Genomic DNA, 15,458 nt, shown 5'->3' on the forward strand with positions numbered 1-15,458 from the left:
TTTACACATACTATACAACAAATGTAAGTTTAACATACAATGAATGTACACATATTTAAATACAGCCTCAGGAAATGCTTAATAAATCTGGGCAGATTTTAGACAATGATTAGGATTAATTTGTGGTTTCTTGAAATTAGAACTGGAGGGAGCCAGGGGCTCCTGGGTGGCTCAGTCAGGCGACTGACTCTTGGTTTCAGCTCATGTTGTGATCTCTGGGTCAGGGGATCAAGCCCTGCACTGGGCTCTGGGCTTAACTCAGTGTCTGACTGGGACTCTCTCCTTCTCTTTCTGCTCCTCCCTCCTGCTCTGTGTCTGTCTGTCTGTCTCTCTCTCCCCCCTCTAAAATAAATAAATAAATAAATAAATCCTTTTTTTAAAAGAACTGGAGGGAACTGAAGTTAATTCTTTTCTATTAAAAATACTTTAGTTAAGATTTTTTTTTAATATTTTTTATTGGAATTCGATTTGCCAACATATAGTATAACACCCAGTGCTCATCCTGTCAAGTGCATCCCTCAGTGCCCATCACCCAGTCACCCCATCCCCCTGCCCACTTCCCCCTCCACTACCCCTTGTTCATTTCCCAGAGTCAGGAGTCTCTCATGTTCAGTGAAAATTAACAAGACAGGAAACAACAAACGTTGGAGAAGACGTGGAGAAAGAGGAACCCTCTTGCACTGTTGGTGGGAATGTGAACTGGTACAAGCCACTCTGATAATCTGTGTGGAGGTTCCTCAAAGAGTTAAAAACAGAACTGCCCTATGACCCAGAAATTGCACTACTGGGGATTTACCCCAAAGATACAGATGCAGTGAAAAGCTGAGACACCTGCACCCCAATGTTTATAGCAGCAATGACCACAATAGCCAAACTGTGGAAGGAGCCTCAGTGTCCCTCGAAAGATGAATGGATACTTTCGTTAAGATTACAATGCTTTATTCTTTCAGGGGTTAATGGAAATCAAGATTTGAAAGCATGAAAAAGGATAATGTGCAAGCAGAGAATCAGTTTTCCCAACATTTCCTCTAGAGATCTGATCTAACCCAGAAGACATCCTTGAACAACAGAACAAAAATGGAAATGTTTTGTCTTCTTGTTCCTTTGATTTTAACTATTGACCATTTTGAGGTAGCACTACCTAAGAGCTCCTTTTGAGAAAAAAGTATAAAGTAAAATGACAAGTGACTTGGGTAGAATGCAAATTTGGTTGTTTATCATTACAATACACTGCCCATCATTCATTCCTTCCTTGATTCAACAAGCATTTACTGAGTGCTCACATTCAGGATGGTGCAGAAGGCACTACCTAGAATACTAAAATGGATCAGACATGGCAGATCATGCCCTTAAGGAATGAAGGATATGGTAGAGCAATTACACAATTTCAGCCCAGGGGTGTCTGAGAGATCATCTCATTTTACAGATGAATAAACCAATGTTCAGAGGGATTAAGTGACTTTTCTGAGGTCACAGAATCACTTAATGGTAGAACTATGTGAGAAGCCTGTTTAGTTTAATTAGTTCAATTTAGTTCTCATAATCACCTAAAGCTGGACTTCTTTAAAGTCCCCTATTAGCTTAAAATGCTATGATTTTTTTTTATTCAAAAGCACCAACTAAAAACAATTGAGGATTTATCAACAGGGGGATGATTGAATAAAGTGTGGTATGATCATAGTCTGGAATATTGCATAGCTGTTTAAAAGAATGACATACATATGAGATATGGAAAAAATTAGATAACCTAGATAAAATGGATAAATTCCTAGAATCACATAATCCATTATGAATCATCAAGAAACAGAAAATCTTAAATCTATCTATGAATCATGAAAAATCTAGAAAAATCTGAACAGATCTGTAACTAACAAGGAGATGAAATTAGTAATAAAAAACCTCCCAACAAATAAAATCCAAGTACCAGAAGCTTCACTGGTAAATACTACCAAATACTTAAAGAAGAGTTAAAACCAATCATCCTCCAACTCTCCCAACAAAATAAATAGGATGGAACACTTCCAGACTAACTCTATGAGGTTAGCATTACCCTGATACCAAAGCCAAAAACACTACGAGAAAACTAGAGACCAGTATCCCTGATGAATATTGATGCAATATTCCTCAACAAAATACTATCAAACAAATTCAACAGTACAGTAAAAGGATTATATACACCATGACCTAGTGGGATTTTATCTTAGAATGCAAGGATGGTTCAAAAGACAAAAATCAATGAATGTAATACATCACATAACAGAATAAAGACAAGAAAACACATGGTTATCTCAATAGATGGAAAAAAAGGATTTGATGGAATATAACACTTTCATAATAATAATAAAAAAAAACAACAGAAAACAAAACCACTCAACAAACTAGGAGTGGAAGGGAACTACATCAGCCTAATAAAAGCCATATATGAAAGCCCACACTAACATCATACTCAGTGGTAAAAGACTAGAAAGCTTTTCCTCTAAGATTAGGAAAAAGAGGGACACCTGGGTGGCTTAGTGGTCAAGCATCTACCTTCAGCTCAGGGCTTGACCCCAGGGTCTTGGGATCAAATCCCACATCAGGCTCCCCACAGAGAGCCTGCTTCTCCCTCCGCGTATGTCTCTGCCTCTCTCTGTGTGTCTCTTATGAATGAATGAATAAAATCTTTAAAAAAAAGATTAGTAAAAAAGAGAAGGGTGCCCACTTTTATTTATTCTATTTATCATAGTACTAGAAGTTCCAGCTAGAGCAATTAGACAAGAAAAAGAGGCAAAAAGCTTCCAAATAAGAAAGAAAAAAGTAAAACTGTTTCTACTTGCAGATGACATGATATGATATATAGAACACCCTAAAGACTCCACCAAAAGAAAAAAAATTAGAAGAAAATGATTAGAACTCATCAACAAATTTAGTAGAGTTGCAGGATACAAAATCAATATACAAAATCAGCTACATTTTTATATACTAACAACAATCTATCAGAAAGAGAAATTAAGGGGGCTGGGTGGTTCTGTCAGTTAAGCATCAGACTCCTGGGATCCCTGGGTGGCGCAGCGGTTTGGCGCCTGCCTTTGGCCCGGGGCGCGATCCTGGAGACCCGGGATCGAGTCCCACGTCGGGCTCCCGGTGCATGGAGCCTGCTTCTCCCTCTGCCTGTGTCTCTGCCTCTCTCTCTCTCTCTCTCTGTGTGACTATCATAAATAAAAAAAAAAAGAAAAAAAAATTAAAAAAAAAAAAAAAAAAGCATCAGACTCCTGATTTCAGCTTAGGTCATGATCTCAGGGTGGTGAGATGGAGCCCCACATTGGGCTCTGCACTGGGCATGGAGCCTGTTAAGATTATCTCTCTCTCCTTCTCCCTCTGCCCCTCCTCCCTGCTCTCTCTCTTGCTCTCTCTCTAAAATAAAAACGTAAAAGTAAATAAAGATAAAATTTTAAAAAGAAAGAAATTAAGAAAGCAATTCCATTTATAATAGCATCAAGAAAAATAAAATACTTAGGAATAAATTTAAACAAAGAGATGAAAGATCTGTGTACTGAAGACTAGAAGGCATTGATGAAAGAAATTAAAGAAGGCACAAATATATGGAAAAGTATTCCATATGTATAAGTTAGGAGAATCAGTACCATTAAAATGCCCATACTACTCAAAGCAATTTACAGATTCAATGTGATCTCTATCAAAATTCTAATGGTATTTTTCACAGAAATAGAAAAAAACATCCTAAAATTTGTATGAAACCATAAAAGGTTCTGAATGGTAAATCAATCTTGAAAAAAAGGAACAGAGCTGGAGGCATAATACTTCCTGATTTCAAATTACATTATACAGCTACATTAATCAAAATAGTATGATACTCGCATAAGGCAGTCATATAGACTAGTGAAATAGAAGAAAACTCCAGAAAGAAACCTCTATATAAGGTCAAATAATTTTTAAAGAGAGTATCACAACCATTCAATAGGGAAGGAGACTCTTTTTAACAAATGATGCTGGGAAAAGCGGATATCCACATGCAAAAGAATGAATGTGGATCCTTACATCATACACAAAAATTAAGTGAAGATGGATAAAAAACCTAGAGTTAGGAGCTAAAACTGTAAAACTCTTAGAAGAAAAAATAAGAGGAAAGCCTCATGACATTAGATTTGGCAGTGATTTCTTGGATATGACACCAAAAGCATATACAACAAAAGTAAAAAACACATAAATTAAACTATATCAAAATTTAAAACTTCTATGCATCAAAGGATCAATGAACAAAATGAAAATTCAATCTACAGATTAGGAGAAAGATTTGCGAATCATATATATGATAAGAAGCCAATATTTAGACTATATAAAGAACTCCTACAACTCAACAGCAATTGAAAATTGGGCAAAGGACATGAATGGACACTTCTCCAAAGAAGATATACAAATAGCCAACAAACATTTGAAAAGACATTTCATGTCACTAGTCATTACAGAAATGCAAATCAAAACCACAACTGATAAACAACCTCATACCCACAAGACTGTCTAGTCGCAAAAAAAAAAAAAAAAAAAAACCAACAACAACAAAAAAAAACCAAAACCAAAAAGTGCTAGCAAGAATGTGGAGAAATTGATTGGAAGCCTTGTGTACTGTTGGTAGAAATGTAAAATAGTGCAGCTACTATGGGAAACAGTATGGCAGTTACCAAAAAAAGTAAAAATAAAATTACCATGTAACCCAGCAATTCCACTTCTAGGTATATACCCAAAGAATTTAGAGTATGATCTTGAAGAGTATATTTGTACACCCAAGTTCATGGTTATATTAATCATAACAGCCAAAAGGTTGGAAGCAGCCCAAATGTCCATCAATGGATAAATGGATAAACAAACTGTAGTGTATACATCCAATGGAATATTATTCAGACTTAAAAAGGAAGGAAATCCTGATATATTCTATAACATGGGTGAATCTTGAGGACATTATGCTAAGTGAAATAAGCCATTCATAAAAAAGACATGTTGTATGATTCCACTTATATGAGGCACCTATGTTGGTCAAATTCATCAATACGGAAAGTGAAAAAGTGGTTATCAAAGGCCTAGGGAGAAAAGAATGGAAAAGTTGTTCTTTAATGGACATTTTCAGTTTTGGAAGTTAAAAAGACTTCTAGAGATTGCACACCAAAGTGAATGTGCTTCAGCCTAGTGAACAGTGCACTTAAATGGTTACGATGTTAAATTTTATATTATATGTATTTTATTATAAGTACAATTTTTTAAAAGATTTTATTTATTTATTCATGAGAAACACAGAGAGGAGAGAGAGAGAGGCAGAGACACAGGCAGAGGGAGAAGCAGGCTCCATGCAGGGAGCCTGACGTGGGACTCGATCTCGGGTCTCCAGGATCACGCCCTGGGCTGAAGGCAGCACTAAACCGCTGAGCCACCCAGGCTGCCCCACTATAAGTACAATTTAAAAAAAATAAATACATATAGACCCCATTATTTACTTAGCTAGATATATTTATGGTTTATGTCTGCAAAAGCTGGGAGAAGTGTCAAAGAATATGCACCAAACTGTTAGTATTTATTATTTCTGAAGTACTAGTTTTGGATCAGATGGATGTTTTGGGAAAGAGAGGAAAAATAATAATTTTTTTATGCACCTGTGTACTGTTTGACTTGTTAAAACACGTATTCATCACTGAATTTTATTTTTAATTTAGTAGAGTCAGAAAACAATCTACTAGCAAAAGTCATTAAAGCTTTCAACTGGGAATATGTACACTGATGGTTGAAGGCAAAAATACTGGTTAGAGCTCTTAGTGTCCTATAACTTGCACAAACAGATCCTAGAAAGGCATAGTTCTTTTGGATGTTGATTAATTTGGATAGTTCATGTTTTGATGACCCTAATATCAGCCATTCCAAATCTGAACAAATTCTTTTTATGAAGTCCTGATCCCTAATTTAATGATCACTTAGGAAGAAAATGTTCAGTTTAGATAAACTCGGTCTCAAGGTTAACAAAGGGTAGGTATGATAAAGCAAACCAGGGTTAGCCCAACTCTAGTCTGTCATGTGATTTGCATAAAGAGGTGTTGCTCTGATTGGCTTCCATAATGATCCAGAGAGCAAAGACAAAACATAATGAGATTTAATTGAATAATGACCAAGCAGTCTATTGAAATGCTATTTATAACTTTCTAAACAACTCAAGTATCAGCCAATCAGAGACTTACTTTGCAAATGGTATCAAGGAACAATGCTGAATGTTAGGGAAATAGGCAGCTCTAGGAAATATATAAAAGGCCAGATGTAGAAGGCGCAGCCAAAACTCAAAAACTTCTCTTTAACAACCCAGCTCTCAACCTAAGTTCTGACCATGGCCTGCTGCTCCACTAGCTTCTGTGGATTTCCCACCTGCTCCACCAGTGGGAACTGTGGCTCCAGCTGCTGCCAGCCTAGCTGCTGTCAGACCAGCTGCTGCCAGCCAACCAGCTGCCAGACCAGCTGCTGCCAGCCCAGCTGCTCCCAGCCAACTTGCTGTCAGACCAGCTGCTGCAAGCCCAGCTGCTGTCAGACCAGCTGCTGTGGGACTGGCTGTGGCATTGGTGGTGGCCAGGAGGGTGGCAGTGGAGCTATGAGCTGCCGAGTCAGGTGGTGCCGCCCTGACTGCCGCGTGGAGGACACCTGCCTGCCCCCCTGCTGCGTGGTGAGCTGCACACCCCCAACCTGCTGCCAGCTGCACCATGCCCAGGCCTCCTGCTGCCGCCCATCCTACTGTGGACAGTCCTGCTGCCGCCCAGCCTGCTGCTCCTACTGCTGCCAGCCCACCTGCTGCCAGCCCACCTGTTGTGAGCCCACCTGCTAAAAGCAAGGCTGCTGATTAATCAAGAATGAAATGGGAAGCTAAACCAGCTGCTCTGATTTCTGAAGAAGTGTTCAATTTTATTCCCATCAGGATGTTTCTAAGCCTATCAGAAATAATGAGACTTAATCAGGCCCCTCTTGGATGTGCTGAATTAGCACAGTGAACACATGTATCAATCAATATCAGGAGTATCTAGATATCCTGCCTTGCTAGAGAAGGCATCAGGGTAGGGTATTTCTTTATTTCAGTGACATCTCCCGTCTCCTCCCTATCTCTTGATCCCTGCATATTTTTAGATTTGCTTTCTCCTTGAATATACCATTAATTTCAAATAAAATGTTTAAATGTGTAAAGCAAACTGAGTTATTTTCTTCTTTCTACCTCTAAGCTTATCCATCTTTAGTTGGAATTCAAGTTAGTTTAGTTGGATTTGCATTTTGATAATAATCTTAAAGCATAAACAAAGTCTAAACTGGAAAGATTAAATATTAATTACATTATGCATGAATCCATCAGTAAGTAAAATGTTCCATGCGTTAAATAATCTTTATAGTTATTCAAATACTTAAAATGCCTGGGTGGCTCAGTGGTTTAGCACCTGCCTTCAGCCCAGGGAGTCTCGCATCGAGCTCCCTGCATGGAGCCTGCTTCCCTCTCTGCCTATGTCTCTGCCTCTCTCGGTGTCTCTCATGAATAAATAAATAAAATCTTTTTAAAAAAATACTTAAAATGCTCTAACCTATTATGATTAGGTCTAGACCAGTAAAGCCACTTTTGGCTAAAAATTTTAGGTTGCTCAAATCTATGGGATTTCCACCTAGATATACCTCTACCATTTTAATCTCCTTCCAGTTAGTTTATACACCAGATGGTTCTCCTTTGTGCATGCCTAATATCTAAAGATTATATTACTAAATAGATTTTAAAATATCTACCAGATACTATTAGATGGCATTTTCCAAGAGCCTTTAGGTTTAATTCCTATGTCTTAGCCTATTATATTCTTCCCACTGATCCCCAGATTACTCTTCAAATTTCAACTCCCAACACTCACCTCCATTTACTGTAAGTGTGTATAAAGTGTATCTGATCTAAATGAGGGTAGAACAAAAAGCCAGGGAGATTCTCTGTGAGTTCTACCAACACCAATGGTCAGACACATGCATTAGATATCTCAAACTATATATGTTGCACTTTGTAATCCAATTTGAAAGATGTTCTCTTAGGCAGTTAACACAAATCCAGAACAGCAAATACATTTTACCATTTAATTTTTAATTCCTCATTAAGTATTTTAATGCAACATCCAAAATAAAATAGGACAAAATATAGGACACTTTATGTAAAATATTTTCCAAGTTATTTACAAGCTCCCAGAACTTACCTCTATCATTTAATTGGCAGCAATGATAGATCAAATGAATTTCAAAGAATATAATAAATGGCGATGCATTCTTCAAAACATCATAATTACCAGATGGTTTTCCCTGAGACTTGGTTCAACTATTCAATGTAGAAAAATATTTCAGCACTTCCTAGTCTCTTTTGACAATAACAGGGACTCCTCCATGGAAGGCGCTAGCTTGAAAGTTCTATTAAATCATTTGTAAGTGTTCCATGTGTCCATGAATCATGCCTTTTACTCCACCTATTCAAAATCAGATTCAGTGAGCATTTACTGAAGTTCTACCTGAGGCTTAGCACTCTGCTAGATACCTTTATATAAACTATGTCACTTGGTAAACAAGAAAAGATTTCTCATCTAGAACATGAACAATATTTACATATTTCAAACTGATTGAAATCAAAGGAATTATAACAGTAATTTGATGTGATGTTGGAGTAAATTAGAAGCTTTTAATTATGTATAACCAAAGGTACTCTTCTATTCAGAGGAAATCCCAATGTCCTAAACTCAACAGAATTCAGTCTATACAGCCAGAAGGAAAAAAATAATAGTTGAAAATAAAAGCACAATTATCCTTAGCCTTAGAGATATGAATAGAGTGTCACGTGGAATAACCACCTCTACAAAATGAGGGTGTTGACATGGAGTAAAATGGACGGACTCTTTGAACATGGAAAACCACAAATGTATTCCAAAGGGCAAAGGACCAATATGAGGAGTCCAAAAGAAACTATAAAACGAAGTAATTTCTAAACTGCTGCTCATAATGGGTCCTAAGTATTTCAATGTAAGCCAATCAGAGGACCAATGAGGAACAAATTTAAACAAAAACAAGGAAGATATGTTAAGAATTTTATAAATAGAAGCTGGCTCAGATATATAAAAGGCCTGACATAGACCTTACCACCAAAACACCTCCAAGCAACCCAACTCTCAACCCAGCTCCTGACCATGGCCTGCTGCTCCACTAGCTTCTGTGGATTTCCCACCTGCTCCACCAGTGGGAACTGTGGCTCCAGCTGCTGCCAGCCTAGCTGCTGTCAGACCAGCTGCTGCCAGCCAACCAGTTGCCAGACCAGCTGCTGCCAGCCTAGCTGCTGCCAGCCCAGCTGCTCCCAGCCAACTTGCTGTCAGACCAGCTGCTGCAAGCCCAGCTGCTGTCAGACCAGCTGCTGTGGGACTGGCTGTGGCATTGGTGGTGGCCAGGAGGGTGGCAGTGGAGCTATGAGCTGCCGAGTCAGGTGGTGCCGCCCTGACTGCCGCGTGGAGGACACCTGCCTGCCCCCCTGCTGCGTGGTGAGCTGCACACCCCCAACCTGCTGCCAGCTGCACCATGCCCAGGCCTCCTGCTGCCGCCCATCCTACTGTGGACAGTCCTGCTGCCGCCCAGCCTGCTGCTCCTACTGCTGCCAGCCCACCTGCTGCCAGCCCACCTGTTGTGAGCCCACCTGCTAAAAGCCAGGTTGTCATTTCCAATTGCCCAGGACACAATATCTCTGGATAGCAGATCTCCTCAATCACCCCTGGGCCATCAGAAGTTCTTAGACTTCCATTTAGGTTTAACTTATGGAGTTACTAAGTATATGAGTTTTATCTGATTTCATCCTGCAGTGAACACCTTGGCTATCCACTGTGGTCACAGAAAAGCTGCAAACCTACCAGTTGGTTATCAAAATGCTTTGGATATACTATTTCTGATTTTTCTGTAGGGTTGAAAACTATTAATATTCTGTGGAATTAATCTTTGAGAACTATACACAAGTCTAATTCTTTTCCCTGCTTCATAATCTTTTTTTTTAAGTTCTATTTACCTAACATTTTTTCTAACATCAAAGGCACCAGAGTAGAGTCAAGTGACTTTCCTCAGGTGTCATCAGAAAAAATGGAAGCTCTTCACCCAAAATTCACCTTCTAAGAAGTAGGCTAAACTTTTTCATATTTCAACATCTGATTCCAACCTTTTTTTGGCAGGGGGTGGGGATCATAATGATCTTGCCTGTTGGCTGTTTCAATTACACCTGTGATACAGTGTTTTCTGTCATTTCTTAATAAATATTATAACTGGGCAAATAAACCTTAGTCTGTGTTTCCACTTGTACATAGAATGGGTTAACTGTGATAATTTGTGAGTGCCTACTTGGAAGAAATACATTCTTTTTAAAAGAAACTGAAATCATACATAGTGCATTCATTCATTCATTCATTCTATAAATATTTATTGACCATCACTTCTAAAGCAAGGACTATGGAGATCAGGAAGATGAAGAATTAATTCTTATCCTTGAGGACTTTGCTATGCATTAAGAAAAAGTATATGTGGGAAAATAGCCACAAAAATGTAACAAGATAAACTATATTCTCCTTAGTTGGTAGAAAAAAATCTCCCTGTCTTAGGGAGATGTTTTTGTGGCCAACAAGCTCTGATGATCCAACTTACAACAGGTACATCACATGTGACATACACATTGGCAAACCCAAAACCCTAAGAGAAGGATGTAAATAAGTAGACATAAGACAGAAGGATTTTTTTTTTTTTTTACTTCAGAAAGGGAGTGAGGATAATAAAGAAGAGAGGAGGGACCCAGTCATGAGGTCATGAATATTACCCTATGACTTATCCCCATTAAGTTACCAAACTCACACAATACTTAGAATAGGTCAGCTTCCCTATGAATATCAGTGGAAGAGCTGGATTTCATGTGTGGGTTGCTGCAAAAGGCATTGGAAACAACCCAGGATGCAGACAAAGCAGGGGGATCTATAAGAAAGTAATGCCTCGGGAATGCTCAGAAACTGGAAAGGCTCTGGATGGCCATTGCTGTGGAAAGTAATATCTTGGTTATGTAGACCGCAAAGAAGACAGAAGGGCCAGAAACAGGATTTCAAAAAGGAAAAAATCACTTTGGGACTAGCAGGAGCTATGTTGGGAGCAACATCTGGAAAGGCTTCACAAGGGAGGTAATCTTTTGGGGCCCTGATGATCATTCTAAATGGAAGGAAAAGAGTTTAGCCTCCCCACCTATAAGAGTGGCAAAAATCCAAAGCACAGACAACACAGAAGGGTGGTGAAATGCTGCTGGAGCAAAAAGAATTCTCTCTCAGTGCTGGTGGGAATGCACAATGGTACAACTTTGGAAGACACTTGGGCTGTTTCTTACCAAGCTAAACACAGGTTCATCATACAACCTAGCAATTGGGTGCCCATGTATTTATCCAAATAAGCTGAAAAGTTAAGTCCAGAAGATAGGGGGCAAGATGGCAAAGGAGGAGGGGTCCTCAACTCCCCTGGTCCCACCAACTCACCTAGATAACTTTCAAATCATCCTGAACACCTACGAATTTGAAGTGATATTTAAAGAGAGGACAGCTGGAACGCCAAGGAGAGAAGGATTTTTGCTTCTAGCAAGGTAGGAAGGTGGAAAAAAATAAAATAAAAAAGAATCAAGTGGGGAAGGGCACCGCAAGGCACCAGGCTAAACCTGGCAGCGAAAACCTCGGGGACAGGAAAGCCCAGCACGGGAGAAGCAGGAACTTTAAAAATCCACACAGGATTCTCCCTGGATGGAAAGTGCTCACCAGGGAAATCAGGCAGAATTGCAGGAGGGGCAGTGAGGCCTCCAATTTCTCAGAGTCGCTAAAAGAGGAAGTGCGTGGGGGGAGAGCGCAGCACAAACTGTGGGCGTATCTCGGTAAAGGGCTGGAGCGCGCAGTCCTTGGAGCATCTAGGAGAAGCTGGTGGGTCAGGAGGGGGCTGTGGACAGAGGTGTCTGTACCCTGCTGCCTTTGGGAGCCGCTACCCACCCCCTCCAGCGCGATTCTAGCACCACAGGGTCACTGGATCCCAGGGCGCCAGGCAGACACAGCGATGATCCTGTGCTCCCCCTGGGACAGGCAGAAGCGGGGACGGTACAGGACAGTGAGGATTCTCCTGCCACTTGGAGCCCCCAAGATGTGCAGATCAATGCACCTGTGCTGTCCGGAAGCATCTAGGCCAGTGCGAACTGGGAGACTGCATTAGTTGCTGGTGGGGAGCTGACTCCAGAGCTGGACATTTGGCCGCCGCCAGTGTTGTTGCTCCTTGTGTCACCTTGTGCCTGGAATGGCGGGGTTTCCAGGGAACAGAGGACTCATGGGGTAAGCAGCTCCCACTGAGCCCGCAGGGAATGGGGCATCTCCACGCAGGAGATGGGGCATCTCCACTCAGGCACACACACCTGAGAATCAGCACAGCAGCCCCTCCCCCAGAAGCCAGCTGGAAGGACAGGGGAAGAGCAAGTTCTGGACCAAACAGCACTGGAGAGCTCCAGGGGAAGTCGAGGGATTTATAGTATTAGAACTAGTGGGTACCCCCCCATCCCCTTTTTCCAGTACAACTCATTTTTATATCAAACTAAAAATTTCCAATATTCTTTTCTCTTTTCCCACCTTAAATTATAATATTTTACCACCTCTTCATTTTTAAGTTTCTTCCTTTTTGACTTTCATATTTCTACAATTACATGTCTTAGATATATTTTCCACTTCTAGATTCCCTTCAATGTACTCAATTTAATTTTGGGAGATATATGAGATATGTTTTTTTGTTTTGTGTTTTTTGTTTTCTCTGCCTCATTTTGTTCTACTATGGCGGAAGTTAATACCTTCTAAAACATGACCAGCATGCAGCCAGAACCAAGTTGTATACCATGCTCATTCATTCTGTAAGATTATATTCTCTCTTCATTCCCATTCTGCCCCCTCTTTTATATCATTTATGTTTTGGTGGTCAATGGTGGGGCTTTCTATAAGTATTGCTGGTTTATATAAATTTGGGACTAAGCATCTTCTAACATACAGAACTTAATACACTAAGAACCAAGAGGATCACCATCTAGGACTCCTCAGGTAGACTACATTCTCCCTCCACTACAATTTCGTCAACACTACCATCTCCCAGTCCTCCCCTTTCTTTCCTTATCTTTTTTACTTTTTTCTTTTTTTTCCTCTTTACTTTTGCTTTTTTCTTTTTTTTTTTCTTGACTCTGGGATTCTTGGCCTTTTATTTTTTACTACTTTGTTTTAAAATTTGTTTTTCACATTGGTGGTCCTTTTGTTTTATTTTGTTCTGATCTTTGTTTTCATTTTCTTGTCTCTGACCTCGGCAGATCCATCTAGGGTGAAATTTACTTAGGTCGTGGTTGATATTCTTGACTCAGCCTGCTCATACAGCCACTCTGCACTGAGCAAGAGGACTAGAAGGAAGAACTTACCACAAAAGAAAGAATCAGAAACAGTACTCTCTGCCACAGAGTTACAGAATTTGGATTACAATTCGATGTCAGAAAGTCAACTCAGAAGCACAATTATAAAGCTACTGGTCACTCTGGAAAAAAAGCATAAAGGATTCAAAAGACTTCATGACTGCAGAATTTAGAACTAATCAGGCCGATATTAAAAATCAATTAAATGAGATGCAATCCAAACTGGATGTCCTAACGATTAGCGTTAATGAGGTGGAAGAAAGAGTGAGTGACATAGAAGACAAGTTGATGGCAAGGAAGGAAGCTGAGGAAAAAAGAGAAAAATAATTAAAGATCATGAGGAAAAGTTAAGGGAAATAAATGATAGCCTCAGAAGGAAGAATCTGCACATAATAGGGGTTCCAGAAAAGGCTGAGAGGGACAGAAAGCATATTTGAACAAATCAGAGCTGAGAACTTCCTTAATTTGGGGAGGGAAACAGGCATTCAGATCCAGGAGATAGAGAGGTTCCCGCCCCCAAATCAATAAAGACCATTCAACACCTTGATATTTAATAGTGAAACTTGCAAATTTCAAAGATAAAGAGAAAATCCTTAAAGCAGCAAGAGACAAGATATCCCTAACTTATATGGGGAGAAATATTAGATTATCACCAGACCTCTGCACAGAGACCTGCCAGGCCAGAAAGGGCTGGTAGGATGTATTCAGGGTCCTAAATGAGAAGAACATGCAGCCAAGAATACTTTATCCAGTAAGGCTCTCATTCAGAATAGAAGGAGAGGTAAAGAGCTCCCAAGATAGGCAGAAACTGAAAGAATATGTGACCACCAAACCAGCTCTGCAAGAAATATTAAGAGGGGCCAGGTAAAAGAAAGAGGAAGCCCAAAGAAATAATCCACAAAAACAGGGATTGAATAAGTATTACAATGACACTAAATTCATATATTTCAATAGTTACTCTGAATATGAATGGGCTAAATGATCCCATCGAAAGATGCACGGTTTCCGACTGGATAAAAAAGCAAGACCCTTCCATTTGCTGTTTACAAGAGACTCATTTTAGACCTAATGACACTGCCAGCCTGAAAATGAAAGGTTGGAGAACCATTTACCATTCAAATGGTCCTCAAAATAAAACTGGGGTAGCAATCCTCATATCACATAAATTAAAGTTTATCCCAAAAACTGTAGTAAGAGATGAAGAGAGACACTATATCATACTTAAAGGATTTATCTAACAAGAGGACCTAACAGTCATGAATATTTATGCCCCTAATGTGGGAGCTGTCAAGTATATCAATCAATTAATAACCAAAGTAAAGACATACTTATATAATAATACACTAATACTTGGAGACTTCCACATGGCACTTTCTGCAAATGACAGATTTTCTAAGCACAACATCACCAAAGAAACAAGGGCTTTAAATGATACACTGGACCAGATAGATTTCACAGATATATACAGAACTTTGCATCCAAACGCAACTGAATACACATTCTTCTCAAGAGCACATGGAACTTTCTCCAGAACAGACCACATACTGGGTCACAAATCAGGTTTCAATACATACCAAAAGATTGGGTTGTCCCCTGCATATTTTCAGACCACAATGCTTTGAAATTAGAACTCAATCACAAGAAGAAATTTTTAGGAAACTCAAATACATGGAGGTTAAATCCTGCTAAAAGATGAATGGGTCAACCAGGAAATTAGAAAATTAAAAAGATTTATGAAAATGAAGATAAAACCATTCAAAATCTTTAGGATACAGCAAAAACAATCCTAAGAGGGAAATAAATCACAGTACAAGCATCCCTCAAAAAATTGGAGAAAACTCAAATACACAAGCTAACCTCACAGCTAAAGGAATTGGAGAAAGAACAGAAATAAGAAATAAAAACTACACCAAGCAGAAGAAGAGAGATAATAAAGATCTGAGCAGAACTAAATAAAATA

The 15,458-nt window shown here is 39.4% G+C and overlaps 2 protein-coding genes across 2 annotated transcripts; both read left to right on the top strand.

Annotated features, from left to right (window-relative positions):
* Window positions 1-6,312: 6,312 nt before the first annotated feature.
* Window positions 6,313-7,208, top strand: LOC112918030 (keratin, high-sulfur matrix protein, B2B-like). The gene has a single exon (XM_025996199.2). It carries the CDS (start codon window positions 6,362-6,364, stop codon window positions 6,848-6,850), a length of 489 nt encoding a protein of 162 aa, XP_025851984.1. The 5' UTR covers window positions 6,313-6,361; the 3' UTR covers window positions 6,851-7,208.
* A 1,961-nt stretch (window positions 7,209-9,169) lies between these two features.
* On the top strand, window positions 9,170-10,332 carry LOC112918029 (keratin, high-sulfur matrix protein, B2A-like). Its single transcript, XM_025996198.2, has one exon. The coding sequence runs from the start codon at window positions 9,210-9,212 to the stop codon at window positions 9,711-9,713; it is 504 nt and encodes a 167-aa protein (XP_025851983.1). The 5' UTR covers window positions 9,170-9,209; the 3' UTR covers window positions 9,714-10,332.
* Window positions 10,333-15,458: the final 5,126 nt, after the last annotated feature.

Source organism: Vulpes vulpes, chromosome 2, assembly GCF_048418805.1.
Source record: "Vulpes vulpes isolate BD-2025 chromosome 2, VulVul3, whole genome shotgun sequence".
Lineage (NCBI taxonomy): Eukaryota > Metazoa > Chordata > Mammalia > Carnivora > Canidae > Vulpes > Vulpes vulpes.

Coding starts and splice junctions, on each gene's coding strand:
- LOC112918030 (XM_025996199.2), top strand. CDS start 6,362: ATGGCCTGCTGCTCCACTAGCTTCTGTGGATTTCCCACCTGCTCCACC.
- LOC112918029 (XM_025996198.2), top strand. CDS start 9,210: ATGGCCTGCTGCTCCACTAGCTTCTGTGGATTTCCCACCTGCTCCACC.